The sequence below is a fragment of the Danio aesculapii genome, chromosome 14 (genome assembly GCF_903798145.1).
Source record: "Danio aesculapii chromosome 14, fDanAes4.1, whole genome shotgun sequence".
Classification (NCBI taxonomy): domain Eukaryota; kingdom Metazoa; phylum Chordata; class Actinopteri; order Cypriniformes; family Danionidae; genus Danio; species Danio aesculapii.
Genome location: NC_079448.1, coordinates 34,850,259 through 34,866,826, shown reverse-complemented (window position 1 = coordinate 34,866,826; position 16,568 = coordinate 34,850,259). Strand labels below are relative to the sequence as shown.

Below are 16,568 nucleotides of genomic sequence, written 5' to 3'. Positions count from 1 at the left end.
GTATTTAATTAATTAAAGATATACCCTGCAAATTAATTGTGCATTTCCACAATATTATCTTAACTAATGAAGGTCTGACGAAGCGACTGTTTCGTTTTTAAAAGGCACCAGATTAGTAGGATCTTAATTATGTTTAAAACAAAAGCCATCTGCTTGCCACATTTGGTGCAAAGCAGAATCAGACAACTCAGCATTCTGTGCTAAACAAAAAAAGAGAAAGTTTCCATTGTTTTGGAGAAACTGTAGTACATGGAAATGATTCAAAAGATACATGGGAAATAATGAGGTCTGTAATTAGCCTCGCAGCCAATGATGGCATTTCAGTGATGGTAATTTTGATCCATTTCTGCAAATCTGCCTGACAAAAGACAACATGGAGTTAAAAAAAATGTACTGTGTATTTTTCTCAGTATGCTCAATATTGGTATGTGGTTCCTGAAAATGAAAGTTTATAGTTTTAGACCCATTTCTTTCTTGATTTAAAAATAATTTTCTTGTGTACCATTCTAATCGTTTGTCTGACAGGCACTTATCCTGAGATGTTATAAACATAATCACATTCTGATGTGCTAGAGACTGAGATACTGCTTTAACACATTGAGAAAACCCTTCCGATTAATTTAGCCAAAGGTAATAACACCTCCAAACTCAAAGACAATTGCTTGTGCTATTAGAATTTGCTCAGTGATTTAATCAAAATCATATTTATAGTCATTTTCTGCTAAATTAAATCAGCGGTTTAATTGAAATTAGCTTTCACTGGCCTAGAATAAATGTAGTTAAAACTATTTTCATTTAACGCATCATGTACTAAATGTGCTTTTATTAATGTTTCGCAAAAAAATTTTCCTCCTGAAAGTTAAAGATATTGTAGAAGAATGTTGTCATTGGGCTGCAAATAGAGACTGTGTATTCAGAGCATGTGCAGCATGTCTTAATATCCCTGCAGATGATGTGTGCACATTAGCTTCATGCTGCATTAGATTACAAATCCTATTTATCACTGACTGATTGGCTAAGGAGCTTCTCAAACATGCCTTTATTCGTGTGCTGCAACAAACGCTACTGTAGTTATCGTATTTTCTGTAAACGCATATTTTTTAAAGCAATTTAAAAGTCGAAAAGTATGTGGCATACAAGCCTTTAGTGCATTGTGTTTATTACAGGCAGATTATTGTTTATTGTGTGGAAAGTCAAACAGTGCTCAGCATAATTGAGTACACCCCATTTTGAAAATGAATATTTTTATCAATTTTTCAGTGAATTTGGGTAGTATATATTGGTGCGTTTAAATAAAACAAATTTATTAAACAGATATATTTATTAAAATAATATTTTAGTCACAGAACATTAAAAAAATTGCAAAAAATCACAACCTACAACATTTCAACAAAATTGTATGTATTTTATGTTTCTCTTGATTTTTTTTCTATTTTTGAAAATTGTATAAACTTGGGCTACTAATTTTTGAATCATTATTGTAAGTTATATTTTTTAGATTAGCTCCAGATTTGGCTTCAGTACTGACTAAACTAATGTATATGCACAAATATAATATTGTAAAGCATCCTATTGAATATATTCATTTAAATATTTGTGGGGGGTATACTCATATATGCTGAGCACTGTAATTAAATGTGAATTGGTAGTTTTGTGTTATTTACCAGGTTCCTATAAACTGCTGTATTGTGTTTCAAATGGAAATTGTAAAAAATTACCCTGTAATTGCACAAATAAAAGCAAAGCTGAATTGTTAAAATTGTTTTATTGCTTGGGAGTTTATGGAATATGAGAGTGTATAGCTATGAACAAGCAGATCATAGCAAACTTTTTAACTGTGATTAGACAGCAAGACAAATTCCTCCGTCTCAATGCACATGCACACAATTTGTGAATATATTCTCAAATTGGGAAATTGAATGAGGCAGCTGCATAAATATGGTATAAGAAGTCAATCCAGTCAAAAGTCGGGTCTGGTTCTTTAAACAAAATGCCAAATTGGTTTATTCCACATCTGCTGTTTTTATTGCTGTGTTTGAATGATGCACAACATGCTCGTAATCTTAAGAGTGTAGAATATTGTATCATTTTCAAGAACCATTATTTATTATAAAGAGCTCTTTCTGAACTAGAAAGCATCTATAGATGTTAAAGGTTCTTGATGGAACCATTAATGAACCGTTTTTAAAGAGTACGTTTTTTTCATGTAGTCAAGTTCATAGGTAATGAAGTTTTTTCAGATGACATTTCTCTTATGGATGTTTTAAAAAGTTTTCACCAGAAAAATAATTGTAAAAAATTCTAAATCAAATACTCTAATTAATAAACTTATTGTTTAATGTGAGGTGGTTGTCAGTTGTTTTATACAAATGTCTGCTACTGTTTATTTCTTAAGTGTCATAGGATATGTCGATGCATTCTGTCAGGACATATAAATGTGTGCTTAAGTGTGATAGGAATGCATTTTCTTTTTTCAGATGAAAGTGCCTATCTTTTTTCGGACTGAACGATAACATGACAAACCAATTAAACAGGCTGTGGACATCAATGGAAGACACGTGATTTATTGTTCAACGGTGTGGTCTAGCTGTTTACCTACAGGTAAAGAAATCTGACTTGCCTTTAGTGGTGAAGAAAATAAAGTCAATTGGATATATGGATTATCAATGGTAAAGCGTTTTACAGTATTTCGTTTAGATATGTATTTACTGTATATAAATTTAATTATTTAAAATCAGGAGAATCTCGGGTTTACTCATTAAGAAATAGAATTTGCGCAATGAATTGAAGTGTCTAAATTTGCCTGACGCATTTGTGGCTTTGACATTACCTTTTCATTCGATGATCGATAATTGTCCTCTTCAATGAAAGAGCAATAGTGCTTGAACGGGATTTACAAACTTGCTGAAGAGAAAATGTGCGTAAATGCAAGCCTTGTAATACATCTGTAAAACCTTGATTATAATCGCCCTTTAAATATTTAAGCATTAAATCATTTGTTTTAAATGCAAAGTTATTTATTAATCTGAAACCCTCACATTAACTCGATTAAATCAATTTAAGTAAAACTTTAGAAATGTATAATATTATAAAGAAATATGTTGGAGATTACAATTCATGTAAATTTTGAATTAGGATAAAATATATATTAGCTTTATCTGCTTTTGCAACAGTAATCTCTTTTGGCTTAATTTAATGACCGGTCTCATATGCTTTAAATATAAAACAGGATACCATCAATAGTTAACCGTGACATCTGAAAGAAGGTCAGACTTTAGCCTCTTTTCTTTAATTGACCAGTGAATTTTATTTTACCAGTGTCAGAACGCAACCATTCAGCGAAATACAATAGGAATAACAGACCGTGCTGAAATTGCATCTTCATTTGCATATTCGGTTCAAAAATCATGCAAATCCCAATGAGACGGTCTTTATTGTGTGTGCAATTGAAAAATCATTCTGTTACCCACGGTAGCCCTGGCCTTATTCGAAACCAGTGAGTTGAAACAAAAAGTTATTAATTCACACGATTTTGACGTTTAAATGGACCCCAGAGCAATGGTTAATGGTTTAGGGACATGTGTTTGATCTTAAAAATCGGAGGTGATAATTAAATAAGGACATTTTTATTAGACTAATTATTTTAGTAGACCATCGGTTTGTCTGTAGGTTCGTTTAACACATTACAGTTGTTCACAATTCATAAGACATAACTGCTATAAATTATACAATTTAATTTTAATCAAATTATATTTTTACACCAGAATAAATATTATGAGTCAGTACGATTTTTAAAATTCTTTTATATAGGCTACTCTTTTATTCTTTGTTTTTTTAAACGCAAAGTTTTTTTTATCCTACGTAAGGCATAAGTGTTTTATGGCATTAAAACAATCCCAAATATTAAGTTTTTGGTTCGTTTACCTTAAATTTGGCTGTGACGCGTGCCCTAGAATATTATATGCCATATGCTAATATATGAAGTTCACTTGTTTAAACTTTGTTAAGCGCAGGCAACACCTGATTATACCCTTATTAACAATGTCTTTTTGAGGCTCTGCGTGCGCTTTCCTATAATTTACTTCCACTTTGATTCTTTAGGTTGAACTAATTAACAAATGAATCACTGACTCGGGAAAAAAGACGGTGCTATATAATAGAAGTCGTGTGGTGATTTATTGTCTGGATATTGTTGGTCTCTCAGTAGTTCCCCGTGACAAATGTTAAAACATCCAGCTAATAAAATCTGATAACTTAGGTTTCAGATGTCTGACAAAATAGGTAATGATCTGATATTTATCTATTTTCCATGTGCTCTCAAATGAAATGTTGAGTAGCCTAATTTTAGGTGTTTGCATTTGCCGTTTATTTTTGAGTGTTAATTGACACATAATGACCTGCTTATTGTATTAATGTGCTGCACAGTAGCAGTTTTGGTCTATTCGGGTCATTTGAACAGTCTGCTTATTACCTACCACATTAATGGGCAATTCTCTGCTCGGCCATCCTACACGTGAGTGATTTTCGGAAGCCTTGTGGCTCGAAGCTCAATGATGTTGAACACTTGGGAGGCTTTCCTGGTGGTCCACAGCCTTAGCTCACGTTAATTGGGAAATTTGGAGAACAGAAGCCCTCATTACCGAGCTCCGGGTAACTGGGAGTTTTCCTTTCCCCGCTGTCCTCCTGCATTTCCATAAGCAGATTACAAGAGGATATGTTCCTGAAACCACTCGGATAAATCACCGGTTTCGTGGAATAAGTCTCTAATTAAGAACTTTTGTCATAACGACTTGTGAATCGCTATTCATAGTAATGCAAAGTGAATAATGATGTTCAAATTGACAAATTTGCGCGTTTTGTCTCCCAGTAAAAGCTGTTAAAAGTCCACAGTTTAAAAAAGCTTAATGGAGATGGTGTCGATTGGGCTGAGAAAATGTGATTATAACTTTCTTTTTAAAGCGATTTGACTTGTCAAAATAATTGCAAAATGCTTGATAAAATGTCTATTATTAATAGTATAATATAAAATAGGCTATCAATACTATACTGTATAAATCACATTAATACTTAATAATATGAATACTTCCCCAAATACAGTTTTTAAATAATTTTATTGGAGAATGTTTTATTATTTTCTCCAGGCCTACTACAAGAGTTGAGCCGAGCGTGTTCAAATTGCTCCATAACATGAATTTGTAGGCTACGATGAATAAATTATGCCCCGATTTACAATTGTAAACCTGAATAACAACATCGAGTAACAACACTTAAGAGCAGTTTGGAAAGTAAATAACGGCGACGTGTTGGCGTACGTGTCTTACAAATTGCTCACAAACGGCGAAACTAAATGGTTGGGTCGTTAGTGTGTGGCGTTAAAAGCCCATCGTGAATATTCAGAGCTGTAATAGTTCAGTCTCAGTGGCGTTGAATGTGTTAAATGGCGATGTTCTCGATGTGCTAATACTGACTCTTTTCGAGTCAAAAAGATGTGCGAGTTCTCCCCGGGAGACAGAAAATCTTTCTCAAGTGAGCACGCTTTAGGATAATTTGTAAATCACGTAACACGTGGGATTATTGCAATTGACAATAATTGGTAATTTTAAAATAAATAATTAACATACGTGCCAAGAAGTCGCATAGGAGTCTTATGTAGATGAGTTATTTTTTTGCTTCAGAACATTACAAGACCGACCCACAGGGGGGCGTAGCTGCATTAACTTTGTGTTTCATTCTATGCACTTTGTACACTTGACAAAATGCATACTGTCTTTTTAAAACATAAAACTAGTATTGCTGAATGTTTGCTTTATGCATTATATTTTACAGTTTTCAGCTCAGCCCTTGAATATAGACTAATAGTAAAAGGCAAACAGTTGAGATGCCAAAGGTGAGACAATTTTTAAAAGTAATTATAGCCTATGTAAAAGTTTGTATTGAGTAAAATGCTTTATTGCTATTTGTTTATTGAAAATGCGCCTATGCACACGAGTTTAAATGTCCAGTCTATTTTGGAGAATATTACAGTGTCTAAAAAATTATCTTTTCTAAAAAGCCTTTATTAGACGTAAAGGAAGGCAAAATGTTATTTTTTTAGCTACAAGGAACCAGACATTAACATTTAGTTTTATAAAAATGCATAAATAAAAAAATAGTTTTAATTATTATTTGATTAAACATTGTGCATTGTCTGATGTGAAGTTCGCAGTTCGAGCATTTGACCCATTTTTGCTTTAATCTTTTAACGATTTCTAACAGCTTTTACAATTTTCGGGAAATTTTAAGTCTTAATATTTATTTAATAAGCCTATTTGCCCGGAAATGGCTGTTTTGTAGTGAATAACGACCGATTTGAAGCAACGTCTCCAGAGTGACTATACTTTTGTTAAAGTGCAAAGATGCCCCTGATGTATTTTGTCCCAATTTAAAGTGCATCCCGAAACACTGGTGCACAGGCAGCCCTAGGGATGGAGGAGTGTGAGGTGCTGTCTGATTGGTCGGCGCTGAGCTCATTGTTATGCTGTCAATCCAAATCACATGGCCGAGGCTCTATTAACAGCTGAGCTTAGCGCACAACTTTGCAGAGTTCCGTGGCAGAGCTGAACGAGACACACGGGACTGGTGTGGAGACTTTTGAAAGACTTTACTTGACCAGAGTTTGAGCTCTCTGAACTTTTGACTGACTTCATTTTTTTTTTGCGAGGCTCTTGAAATTTCAACGATTTCTTTCGAGTGCTTGGCACCACTTTCAAGAATGTATAACATGATGGAAACCGAGATTAAAAGCCCCATTCCGCAGTCCAACACGGGCTCGGTGACGGGCGGCAAAAACAACAGTGCCAACGACCAGGACCGGGTGAAGCGGCCTATGAATGCTTTCATGGTGTGGTCTCGCGGGCAGCGGAGGAAGATGGCTCAGGAGAATCCTAAAATGCACAACTCGGAGATCAGCAAGCGCCTCGGTGCTGACTGGAAACTTTTGACTGACGCCGAGAAGAGACCCTTCATTGACGAGGCCAAGCGGTTACGAGCCATGCACATGAAGGAGCACCCGGATTACAAATACCGTCCCCGCAGGAAGACCAAGACCCTGCTGAAAAAAGACAAGTATTCCTTGCCAGGAGGACTTCTGGCGCCCGGTGCCAACGCTGTCAACAACGCGGTGTCGGTGGGCCAGCGGATGGACTACACGCACATGAACGGATGGACGAACAGCGCGTACTCCCTCATGCAGGACCAACTGGCCTACCCTCAGCATCCCAGCATGAACAGCCCCCAGATTCAGCAGATGCACCGGTACGACATGGCGGGACTTCAGTACCCAATGATGTCCACGGCTCAGACCTACATGAACGCTGCGTCCACGTACAGCAGTATGTCACCGGCATACACGCAGCAAACTTCCAGTGCAATGGGTTTGGGCTCCATGGCTTCGGTGTGCAAGACGGAGCCCAGCTCCCCTCCTCCGGCCATAACTTCTCACTCTCAGCGTGCTTGTTTGGGAGACCTGAGGGATATGATAAGCATGTACCTGCCGCCCGGTGGAGACAGCGCCGACCACTCCAGTCTACAGACCAGTCGGTTACACAGCGTTCATCCGCACTATCAAAGCGCAGGGACTGGCGTGAACGGAACGCTACCCCTAACCCACATTTGAAAGACTCCTTGAAAAAAAGACTAAGTACTTCGGATACTTGAACATTTTGATTTGCAAAAAAAGAATCGAAGTTCAGTTTCGTTTTTAAAAAAAAGAAACTATTTTTAATCTCAATGAGTTGTCCGTTTTAAAGCATTTTATGACGACATATCGGGGACTTCAGATTAAATTGTATTGCAGAGGAGCTTTTTATTCATAAGCTGTAAAGCAATCAACGTCTGTAGAAGAATATTGGACTTCTGACTTATTTGCCGTCAAAGAGTTTGTCTCTCGGCACGTGGCTTCGTGAAGAGGCTCTATTTCAAAAACAAAAAAGAGAAACGGAGGAAGAGTATGTTCACTCATAAATGTTTACACTTATTTTTAGAATGTCGATTATGTCCAAATCTGTGTAGTCCTTTTGTTGTTCATTTATGAACTAGGTTTTATGAAATGAAAGACTGTGCTGGTCGCAAGCGCAAAGTTTGTTTTATTTATAGTGAGTTGTTTTTTTAAAGCTTGTGAACCATTGTACGTCTTGTTGAAATGTTCCACTTTTGTTTGTGAATATTCTTTTCTGTGATGTTATGGCAGTATCAGGTTAACCCATTATCTGGGACGGAGAGTTTTATTTAAACTGACGTTTCTACTTAAGACCATCCTATTCCTAAATGAATAAATTTGTTTTACAAAAGAGTTCATGCCTAGATATGAATTATTTTTTATTGTTTGATTGTTCAAATTGCGTGTTTACCGGGAAACTGCTCACAGATCTAGTCAAATTCGCTTAAAGCCGAATGTGGTAATTTGAAGCGATCGGTTAAATGAAGAGTAAATAGGCAATGCGAATTCAGACACGCTCGCTAAGCAGATGTCACGCGCGGATTGTTTTTAAACATTCTAGTCAAACAGCAAATAACACAACCTATATTTGCCATGCTAAGTAGCCTTCAACACACTCTGTGTGATAAAATATAAAATATCATAAAATATCATTCGACTGTTTAAACTAATTCATGCATGCCGACCTAAATGGCGGGTGACTTTTTATAATTACCAACTCAGATTTATTCTAGATATACAAATCATGAAAATTCAATCTCTTTTCAAAAGATTTGTGAGCTTTATTTATTTGACAATTCTCATTTCCAAGCATATTTTAAAACCTAAAATATTTAACGCTTTAATTCAACAAATTTACATGAACTGTCATGCATGTTTTTCAAACTGCATAATTTCCTCCTGCATTTTCACTTGTTGAGCTGTCAAGGTACATACAGTTCCTTAAAATTGCCTGTGTAATTATGGTTAACTATAAATATCTTTAATCCCTTAAATTTGTCAAATCCAGACGATGAAGCAGCCAATAACTTCAGATAATTAAGATCATAGTAAGAGATTAATGCAGGGATCATTCCTTTGCTATTTCATTTTATGGGGTCAGACAGAGGTTAAATATGTGCATAATATTTGGGGAGTTTAATATATATATATATATATATATATATATATATATATATATATATATATACACACACAATATTTTCTTTGATGTGTTTGTCAAATGACAGTTTTAACAATTTTTGTTGGTCATAAAACGGCGGCACTAAGGGTTGTCTCTCGTAATTTAGTTTATATTTCCACTACTGAGTTTTCAATATATAATATGTATGATAGCCTATGTGTAACATAAGAGCTTAAAAGTAAAATTCCTTAGTTGTTTTTACATCTTTTGTTGAAACTCTACTCTAATAAAGAGCAGTTCTTGCTGGTTCTTTGGAGATTAAAATATGTATTTTTTGTTTATAATTTTAAATGATAGTAGCTATTATGAAGTACATTATGAAAGATTCATTATGAAAACATTTTCCTAAGAAATAAGGAAAAAATATTTTAATTCTAATTAGAACCTTTATTTATTTATTTATTAATTTACTGAATAAGTGTTCAGAACTTCTGTAGATTTTTCAACTCATTATTTTATATTAAGATGCTCAGATTTTAGATGATTTCTAAATCATCATTTGTTCATCCTCGATCAGTAATTATAAGTTATTCAAAGAACCATTTTTAAAACCAAATCAAAAACTGATTCACATTTTGAATAAATCTTTAATCTTTTTGCATATTGTATTATAAATACTTTCCATACTTAAAAAAATAACTACTCACAATTTTATTTAAATCCTGGAGCAAGAGATTTTACCAATACTATAGGCGCTCAGATTCTTCAGTCTCTTCAATAGCAGTTTTGAATGCAAGACTTTTCTTGTAAAAGCGGCGCGTAGAGATATTTTTAAATGATGTTGTCACACTTCAAAAAGTGTAAAACCGAAATTCACTCTTTGCTGCACCTGACAGTTTTACAGAAGGGAATGAGTTGCACGACATCCCGGGGCAATTATTCCCCTGAGCCTTTGAGTGCATACACTGGCTGCTGTCTTTCCCACATTCACTGACAGTTTTGATCCATGCCTCATTGCTGTGCTTGGATTAGCCCTGTGCACCTCTATGGATGCCAACAGATTACACAGACCTCCCTGAAATCAGGGTGTTTAGTCATTCTAGTGTTTCAGGTAAACACACTTTCTAATTCTTAAAAAAAAGAGCGAGATAGAGAAATTGTTCCAGAAGCTATTCTAAATTTGTGATATAAATCAGACATTTTTATTTGACATGCACAGTCACGTTACTTAACTTGATGTATCTAATCAGCATTTAAAAAGAAAGAATTTTTCAAGTGAACTCATGTGAGTGAAGCATACTGATAGTGAATGCATTAGGTCCCATCGAGCACAAAGTGGGCCCCCTCTCTCTCTCTATTTCTCTGGCTCGTTCAGTCATGTGGAGCACTGTGCCCACTCAGCAAGTGCAGGCATATCCCTACTTCCATCTGCTTATGACCTCACTGGAGCTGTTTGTTTAACCCTTTTTCCAAACCAACATAATTGCACCCCACTGCAACCATGCATGTTGGATTCGGACCGCCGTGTAGAGTTAAACAGCATTAAAGCTTTCTCACTTTTTCTTTCCACCTCTGGGAAATTATTATTATTATCTTTACTATTTATTATGGTATTATTCATGCCATCTACCTTCCTGTTTTTCTTACCGTCATATCTGAATGCATGTGCCAGTTTAGGAACCATAAACGTGGCAGCAGTCAATTTCATTGACTGAACCTGCTCGGCAGCTCTCATTGGGAACTCCTCATTCCTAATCTCTATATATGTTATTATTTTTTATTTTAGAATTCCCGTTCACCAATGTACACAGATCACAGTATGTCAGTTAAAGAAATGGGTGTGTTTGAAAAATAAAGCGAACAGGCTGTGTGGTATTTCAACGATGCCAGACTGGACTTGCACTGGTGGTGCTGTACTGAAGACAAAATTTCCCAGTATTGATTAGCGAGGCTGGCTCAAGGCATTGCTGTCGGGCCTGTCCGCTGGAGTAAGACTCATTTGGGCTGCGGGGACGGACTGGGGGTGAGTTAATCTCCCTGAACCAGGGCAGATGTTGTTGACGAGCCCCTATTAGATCAGCTCGCGCCGTGGGAAAATGGCATCCAATCCTTACGGGGTCAGGACTTTGAGCTGACCCTCACGGTCTCATCCCACCTCAGAGAGCTGTCCATTCTCCTGCACTTTATCTAAGAGACAGGCTCACCTCTCCTGCCTTTGGCCATTGTGTCGTGCTACTATTGTATGTTGGCTGTTCTTGTACCTCATTATTCACGTAAACCTAACCTCTTCCTCTTCTTCCAGCACGTGTCATGATTTTGGTTCCTCTCTGCATTTTATATGCATGCATTAAACAAGCGTTGCTGCCTTGCTCGCTTTAGTTTCACTTGTCACTTGTTACTCCATTATTTGACCCCAAAAATAAAGGTTTAAAATCATTTTTTTCTTTCAACTAACATGGAACCGTACTAATGCTTTTTTATCCTTTGTGAAAGCAGATTTTTCCTGATTCAAAGGAATTGTCTTATGTGCAGTGAAAGGTTTTGCAGATATATAATTCATCACTGAACCATAGATGATGAAGAAGCTTTATTTTTTTGATTGCATTAAGTCATGCATTTGGAATGTGAATGTTATTGTTTATGCATTTATTTATGCCATTTTCATTGATCAAAAAGTAGACATCCCCTTTTGGTGTTTACAATTTACACACAACGCACACACACACACACACACACACACACACACACACACACACACACACACACACACACACACACATAAAATGTGAAACTGGGGAAATAATGTCCCTTCGTCATTAGGTGTAACGCGTTACAAAAGAGTTCAATATACTTATTATTACAGTATATTTTAGAATGTAATAATAAACTTATTATTACATTCTACAATAAATAAAAGAATAAGTGATGGTGGCTCAGTGGTTAGCACTGTCACCTCACAGCAAGAAGGTCTCTGGTTCAAGTCCTGGCTGGGCCAGTTGACATTTCTGTGTGGACTTTACATGTTCTCCTCGTGTTCGTGTAGGTTTCCTCAGGGTGCTCCTGTTTCCCTCACAGTCCAAAGACTTGCGCTATAGTTGTATTGAATAAACTAAAAAGGCCATGTGTGAATGAGTGTGTACGGATGTTTTTCAGTACTGGGTTGCAGCAGGAAGAGCATCCGCTGTGTAAAACATAAACAGCACTCTAAAAATGCTGGGTCACTTAAACCTAAATTGGGTACAATATGGACAAACCTAAACATTGGGTTAAATATGATCCTATTAATTTAATTAAAAAAAATGAACCAAGCAGTTGGGTTAGTCCCTATTACACCCAGAATTGGGTTGAAATAACCTGCCATTTTTTTGAGCGTGGATAAGTTGGCGGTTCATTCCACTGTGGCAAACCCTGATGAATAAAGGGAATAAGCCGAAGGAAAATGAAAGAATAAAAACCATTGCGTTGTAAAATTTGGTTTGAATGATAGGGGCTAAGAATCTAACATTAAAATAAATGAGTATTTTATAACCGTGATCCTTAAATTGAGTCTTGTAATGTCATTAAATGGTTATTGTTATTTCTTTATTTAATTTTTTTTATATTACTATGTGAACAGGTGTATATAATCTCATATATATCTGTTTGCGTGATTGTTTTTAATATGCCTAACAAGATGTTCTTGGTTTGTGAACTAACTGAATGAAATATTACAGGATTTCTCTTGCAAATCATGATGAGAATGCATGGTATCCTTTGTAATTTCCTCAGAAAAAAAAAAATCAAACAGGATCATATAAATGTACAGAGAAAAGCTGTATTACTCTCTTAATCCTCGACCCATATGCATTTCATACCTGAATGGTGTCAGTATTATTCACCATTTAAAGATAATCACAAATTTAGTCTAGGGGAATGTGCCAACTTGCTTCTGTCCTCCAGTGATTCTGATGTTTGTTGGTAATTATAGCCATGGTTGGATCTCCATGGCATTACACAACCACAAAGAATGCAGAGTGGGAGGTTTAAAGGGCGGTTGCCGCTTTAATTCAGGCTCGGCCCTGCAGTCCAGGTGCAAGTGACTTGTATTGATGTCAGTGTAGAGTAAATAATTCTAATTAATAGAGTCTTCACACAAGGGGGACAGACTCTTTTATGAAAAGACCGTGGCTAATGAGACAGAAATATCAAGGAAAAACTGATCTGTCAGTTACATAAGATTTCAAAGTGAAATTTTTGCCTTTTGAGTTGGATTGTGTACTGTTGTGGAGGTTTAAGTTTGGTGTTTCAGGAAATTTCCTTTTTCATGTTTCATAAATTCCTGTCAACAAAGTTCCCACAACTAATCACCACTCTCTCTGGAAAAGTCAACCCTTCATAGACTCAATGTAGTTTTTGCAATAGGGATTATTCACCGAATTTGTCCCTGGAGCTCCTCTTGAGAAGTGGTGGCCTGGAGGGGAAATTACTCATTATGATATTTGAGTGAAACCCCATAAAGAGTCGCGGAGCATTAACTGAGAGGGTGGAAGTTTCCCTAAACATGGAACTCACCCTGCCCTTAACGTCTGCACTGCTTTCTTGGGTGGAGCAGGTGCAGTGAGTTTCTCTGACGCAGGATTGAAACAGGTTTTAGGGTGCCTGTCTGTAACCAGCCTCTCCAAGATGGAACTGGGTGGAGTGTGAGTGTCACTAGGGCAGATGGCACCAATTTAAGGACATATAACTCGGAAGCTTTTAAAGGAGAAAACAAAACCCTGACATTTTCCTTTGGGTTAATGTTGAATTCAATCCAGTCTCATCAGAAAATGTAATTATTTTAAGAGGAAATATACAACCAAAACTCACTTATAAACTTAACAATATAGGTATATATGTGGATCACACGGCTATACCAGGTCTGCGACATTAAAATACTATCACCTGACATTTAAAAGAAGTCCAATAGCATGTGGGGAAGGAAAATGGAAGTGCTTCCCCTGTGTCAAAATTGTGTCTTATTGGTTACAGTAATAGTTCATCCAAAAATGAAAATTCACTCACTATTTACTTGCCCTCAATTGGTTACAAACCTCTCTGAGTTTCTTTATTCTGTTGAACACAAAAGAAGATATTTTGAAGAAAGCTTTAAAACCTGTAAACATTGACTTCCATAGGAAAAGCAAACAGAAGACAATGGTTACAGTTTTTTAGCTTTCTTCAGAATATCTTTGTTTGTGTTCAACTGAAAAAAAAAAAAACTCAAACAGGTTTAGAATAAGTAAAGGGTGAGTAAATGATGACAGAATTTTTATTTTGAGGTGATTTATCTCTTTAACTGTGGGTAAAAAAACTGAAAGTGATTCCACTGATACCATTCTTGATATCATGATGGATGGCATAGTTTAAGGCTACACTAAAAAATGACTCCTTGAATGATTCCTTGGATTTACTAAATGTTTTTAAGTTAAGTGGTTGTAAACAATTTATTTGGGCTGAATTTAAACAAACAAATGAAGTTGAACATTACTAAATTTAATTTGTTTGTTTAAATTCAACACATATAATTTGTTTGCAGCAATTTTACAGACATCATTTTTTTCAGTGTAGAAGACAAAAAACTATGCTCTTTAGGTTTGACGTTCACTTTTATAAAGAAAAAATGGTTGCAATTTTCTTAGAGTGACTCTGAAATCACATACTGTCTGAGGAGATGCCACATATACATTTCTTCATACATTCTTCATGTATAGTGCAAATATGGTTAGTTTGAAGGAAATTCTGACATAATTCATTTGTCATTTTGTTTCAATAGTGTGACCTGTTAATTAACAGCTTCCCTATTTTGTGTTTTCTGTTTATTTACAGTTGTGAATTGCATTATAGGACCTTGATCTCTGCTTTGTTGACTTTTGATCTTAAAAATTCAACTCTACAGTTTAACAAAGTTGCTTTTATTGACATTTTAGTAGTTTGATAATGTATAAGATTTAAAATATAGAGAAACGAGTCTTTAAAATAGCAGAAAATGCACTGAGAGCTATTCGAGGTTTTTGTAGCATATACAACACCTTATCAGACAATATGTCACTTTAAAATATTAAAAGTTTTCATAAAAGTCACTTTTTCAATCTTTTCAAGGTTAAAAGTTGTTGGAAGAAAGATTAGGTTAGTTAGTTAGTTTATAAAGCACATTTTTTACAACACAAGTGCTAAACACAATCAACACTAATTAAAATAATAAGTCATACAGCAAATACATAATAAGTAAAGCATAAGACAAACCCCTCAACATTAAAAAGGCTTAAATGCTCAAGTACAAAGATGCCGTTTTAGAAGGTATTTAAAAACAAATAAAGTTGGAGCGTGTTTAATGTGGGGTGGAAGCTTGTTCCAGTATTTTGGGGCGATAACAACAAAAGCAAAAAGCCGGTAGCATATTGCAATTCAAATAAACAGGGAAAGATAAAAAATAAAAACATTAATCACAAAATATGGAGAGAAAAAAACGCTAATTTACAGATATTTTAGAGTGTAGTGTCAGTTGCATTGCTTGATTTTCATTTATAAATCTTTTCTTGTGGCCTCATGGGGAAATAAAGCATTTACTCAAGTGCACTTCAGCATCATCTGGACACTTCTTGCCTTTTTGAATAATTTAAATTCGTACATACCAGTTTCTTGTTCCGTTGTACTGTTTTTTTTTTTGTTTTTTTTTTTGCATTCAATAAAAGCAGGGAAGTTTTTGATTTCAGAGCAATAATGATGTTTGGCAACAGGAAAATATAAATGAGTTCTCTTCAACTCATTGGATTTGTTCACACACTGTATGTTTCATGCAACTGAATAGAAGCAGCTATTGTTGAGATCTTTTCTAAAACTCTAAAGGAGACTTGTGAGATTACTAGCCTCAACCTAAATAGTTGAAAAGTCCTAATTAGCTCAGTAATTAAAGAAGCATCTCATTAAGCATTCTCATGGAAACCTTTGAACTAGATCTTTACAGACTCTTCATGTTTTGGTAAACAGGAGAACATGTTGACGAGTGATTCCCAACCTATATGTGCAGCGACAGTGAAAGCAGTTGGGAAAGTAGAGACAAAACATGCAGTCCAGAGTAGTTTATGGGATGGGGGAGGGCTGAGAAACAGGGGAGATGAGGCCTCTCATCTAGGCCACAGATATTGATTAGTGTAGGTTGGGTCATCAAGAAGAAACAGGGATTGACAGATGAACAATGGTTTTATGCCTGCGTGATAACTCCTTGTCATGTCTGAAATGTCAGAGGTTTGAGCAGTAGGTACATTAGTCTAACTAACCAGACCTCTCTCTTTTATCATCTGTGTTATTGGTGAATGTCTTCACTCAGGTGAACATCTTGTAGTTCTCCAAGTGCATGGAATTAAGAGACCATGCAGAAGTGCCTCACTTGTGTATTGATTAGTTGCCATTGTCAGTCAGTCAGTTCTCTGAGAGACGTGCATTTTTGTGCCG

The 16,568-nt window shown here is 35.7% G+C and overlaps 1 protein-coding gene and 1 long non-coding RNA gene across 2 annotated transcripts in view; both read left to right on the top strand.

Annotated features, from left to right (window-relative positions):
- Positions 1–16,568, top strand: part of LOC130240443 (uncharacterized) — a 95,959-nt gene that overhangs the window by 23,162 nt on the left and 56,229 nt on the right. Inside the window, exon 5 of the long non-coding RNA XR_008838768.1 lies at positions 2,478–2,601. This is a non-coding gene — a long non-coding RNA (uncharacterized LOC130240443). The remainder of the gene's footprint in view (positions 1–2,477; positions 2,602–16,568) is intronic.
- Positions 6,560–8,329, top strand: sox3 (SRY-box transcription factor 3). Its single transcript, XM_056471948.1, has one exon. The coding sequence runs from the start codon at positions 6,752–6,754 to the stop codon at positions 7,652–7,654; it is 903 nt and encodes a 300-aa protein (XP_056327923.1). The 5' UTR covers positions 6,560–6,751; the 3' UTR covers positions 7,655–8,329.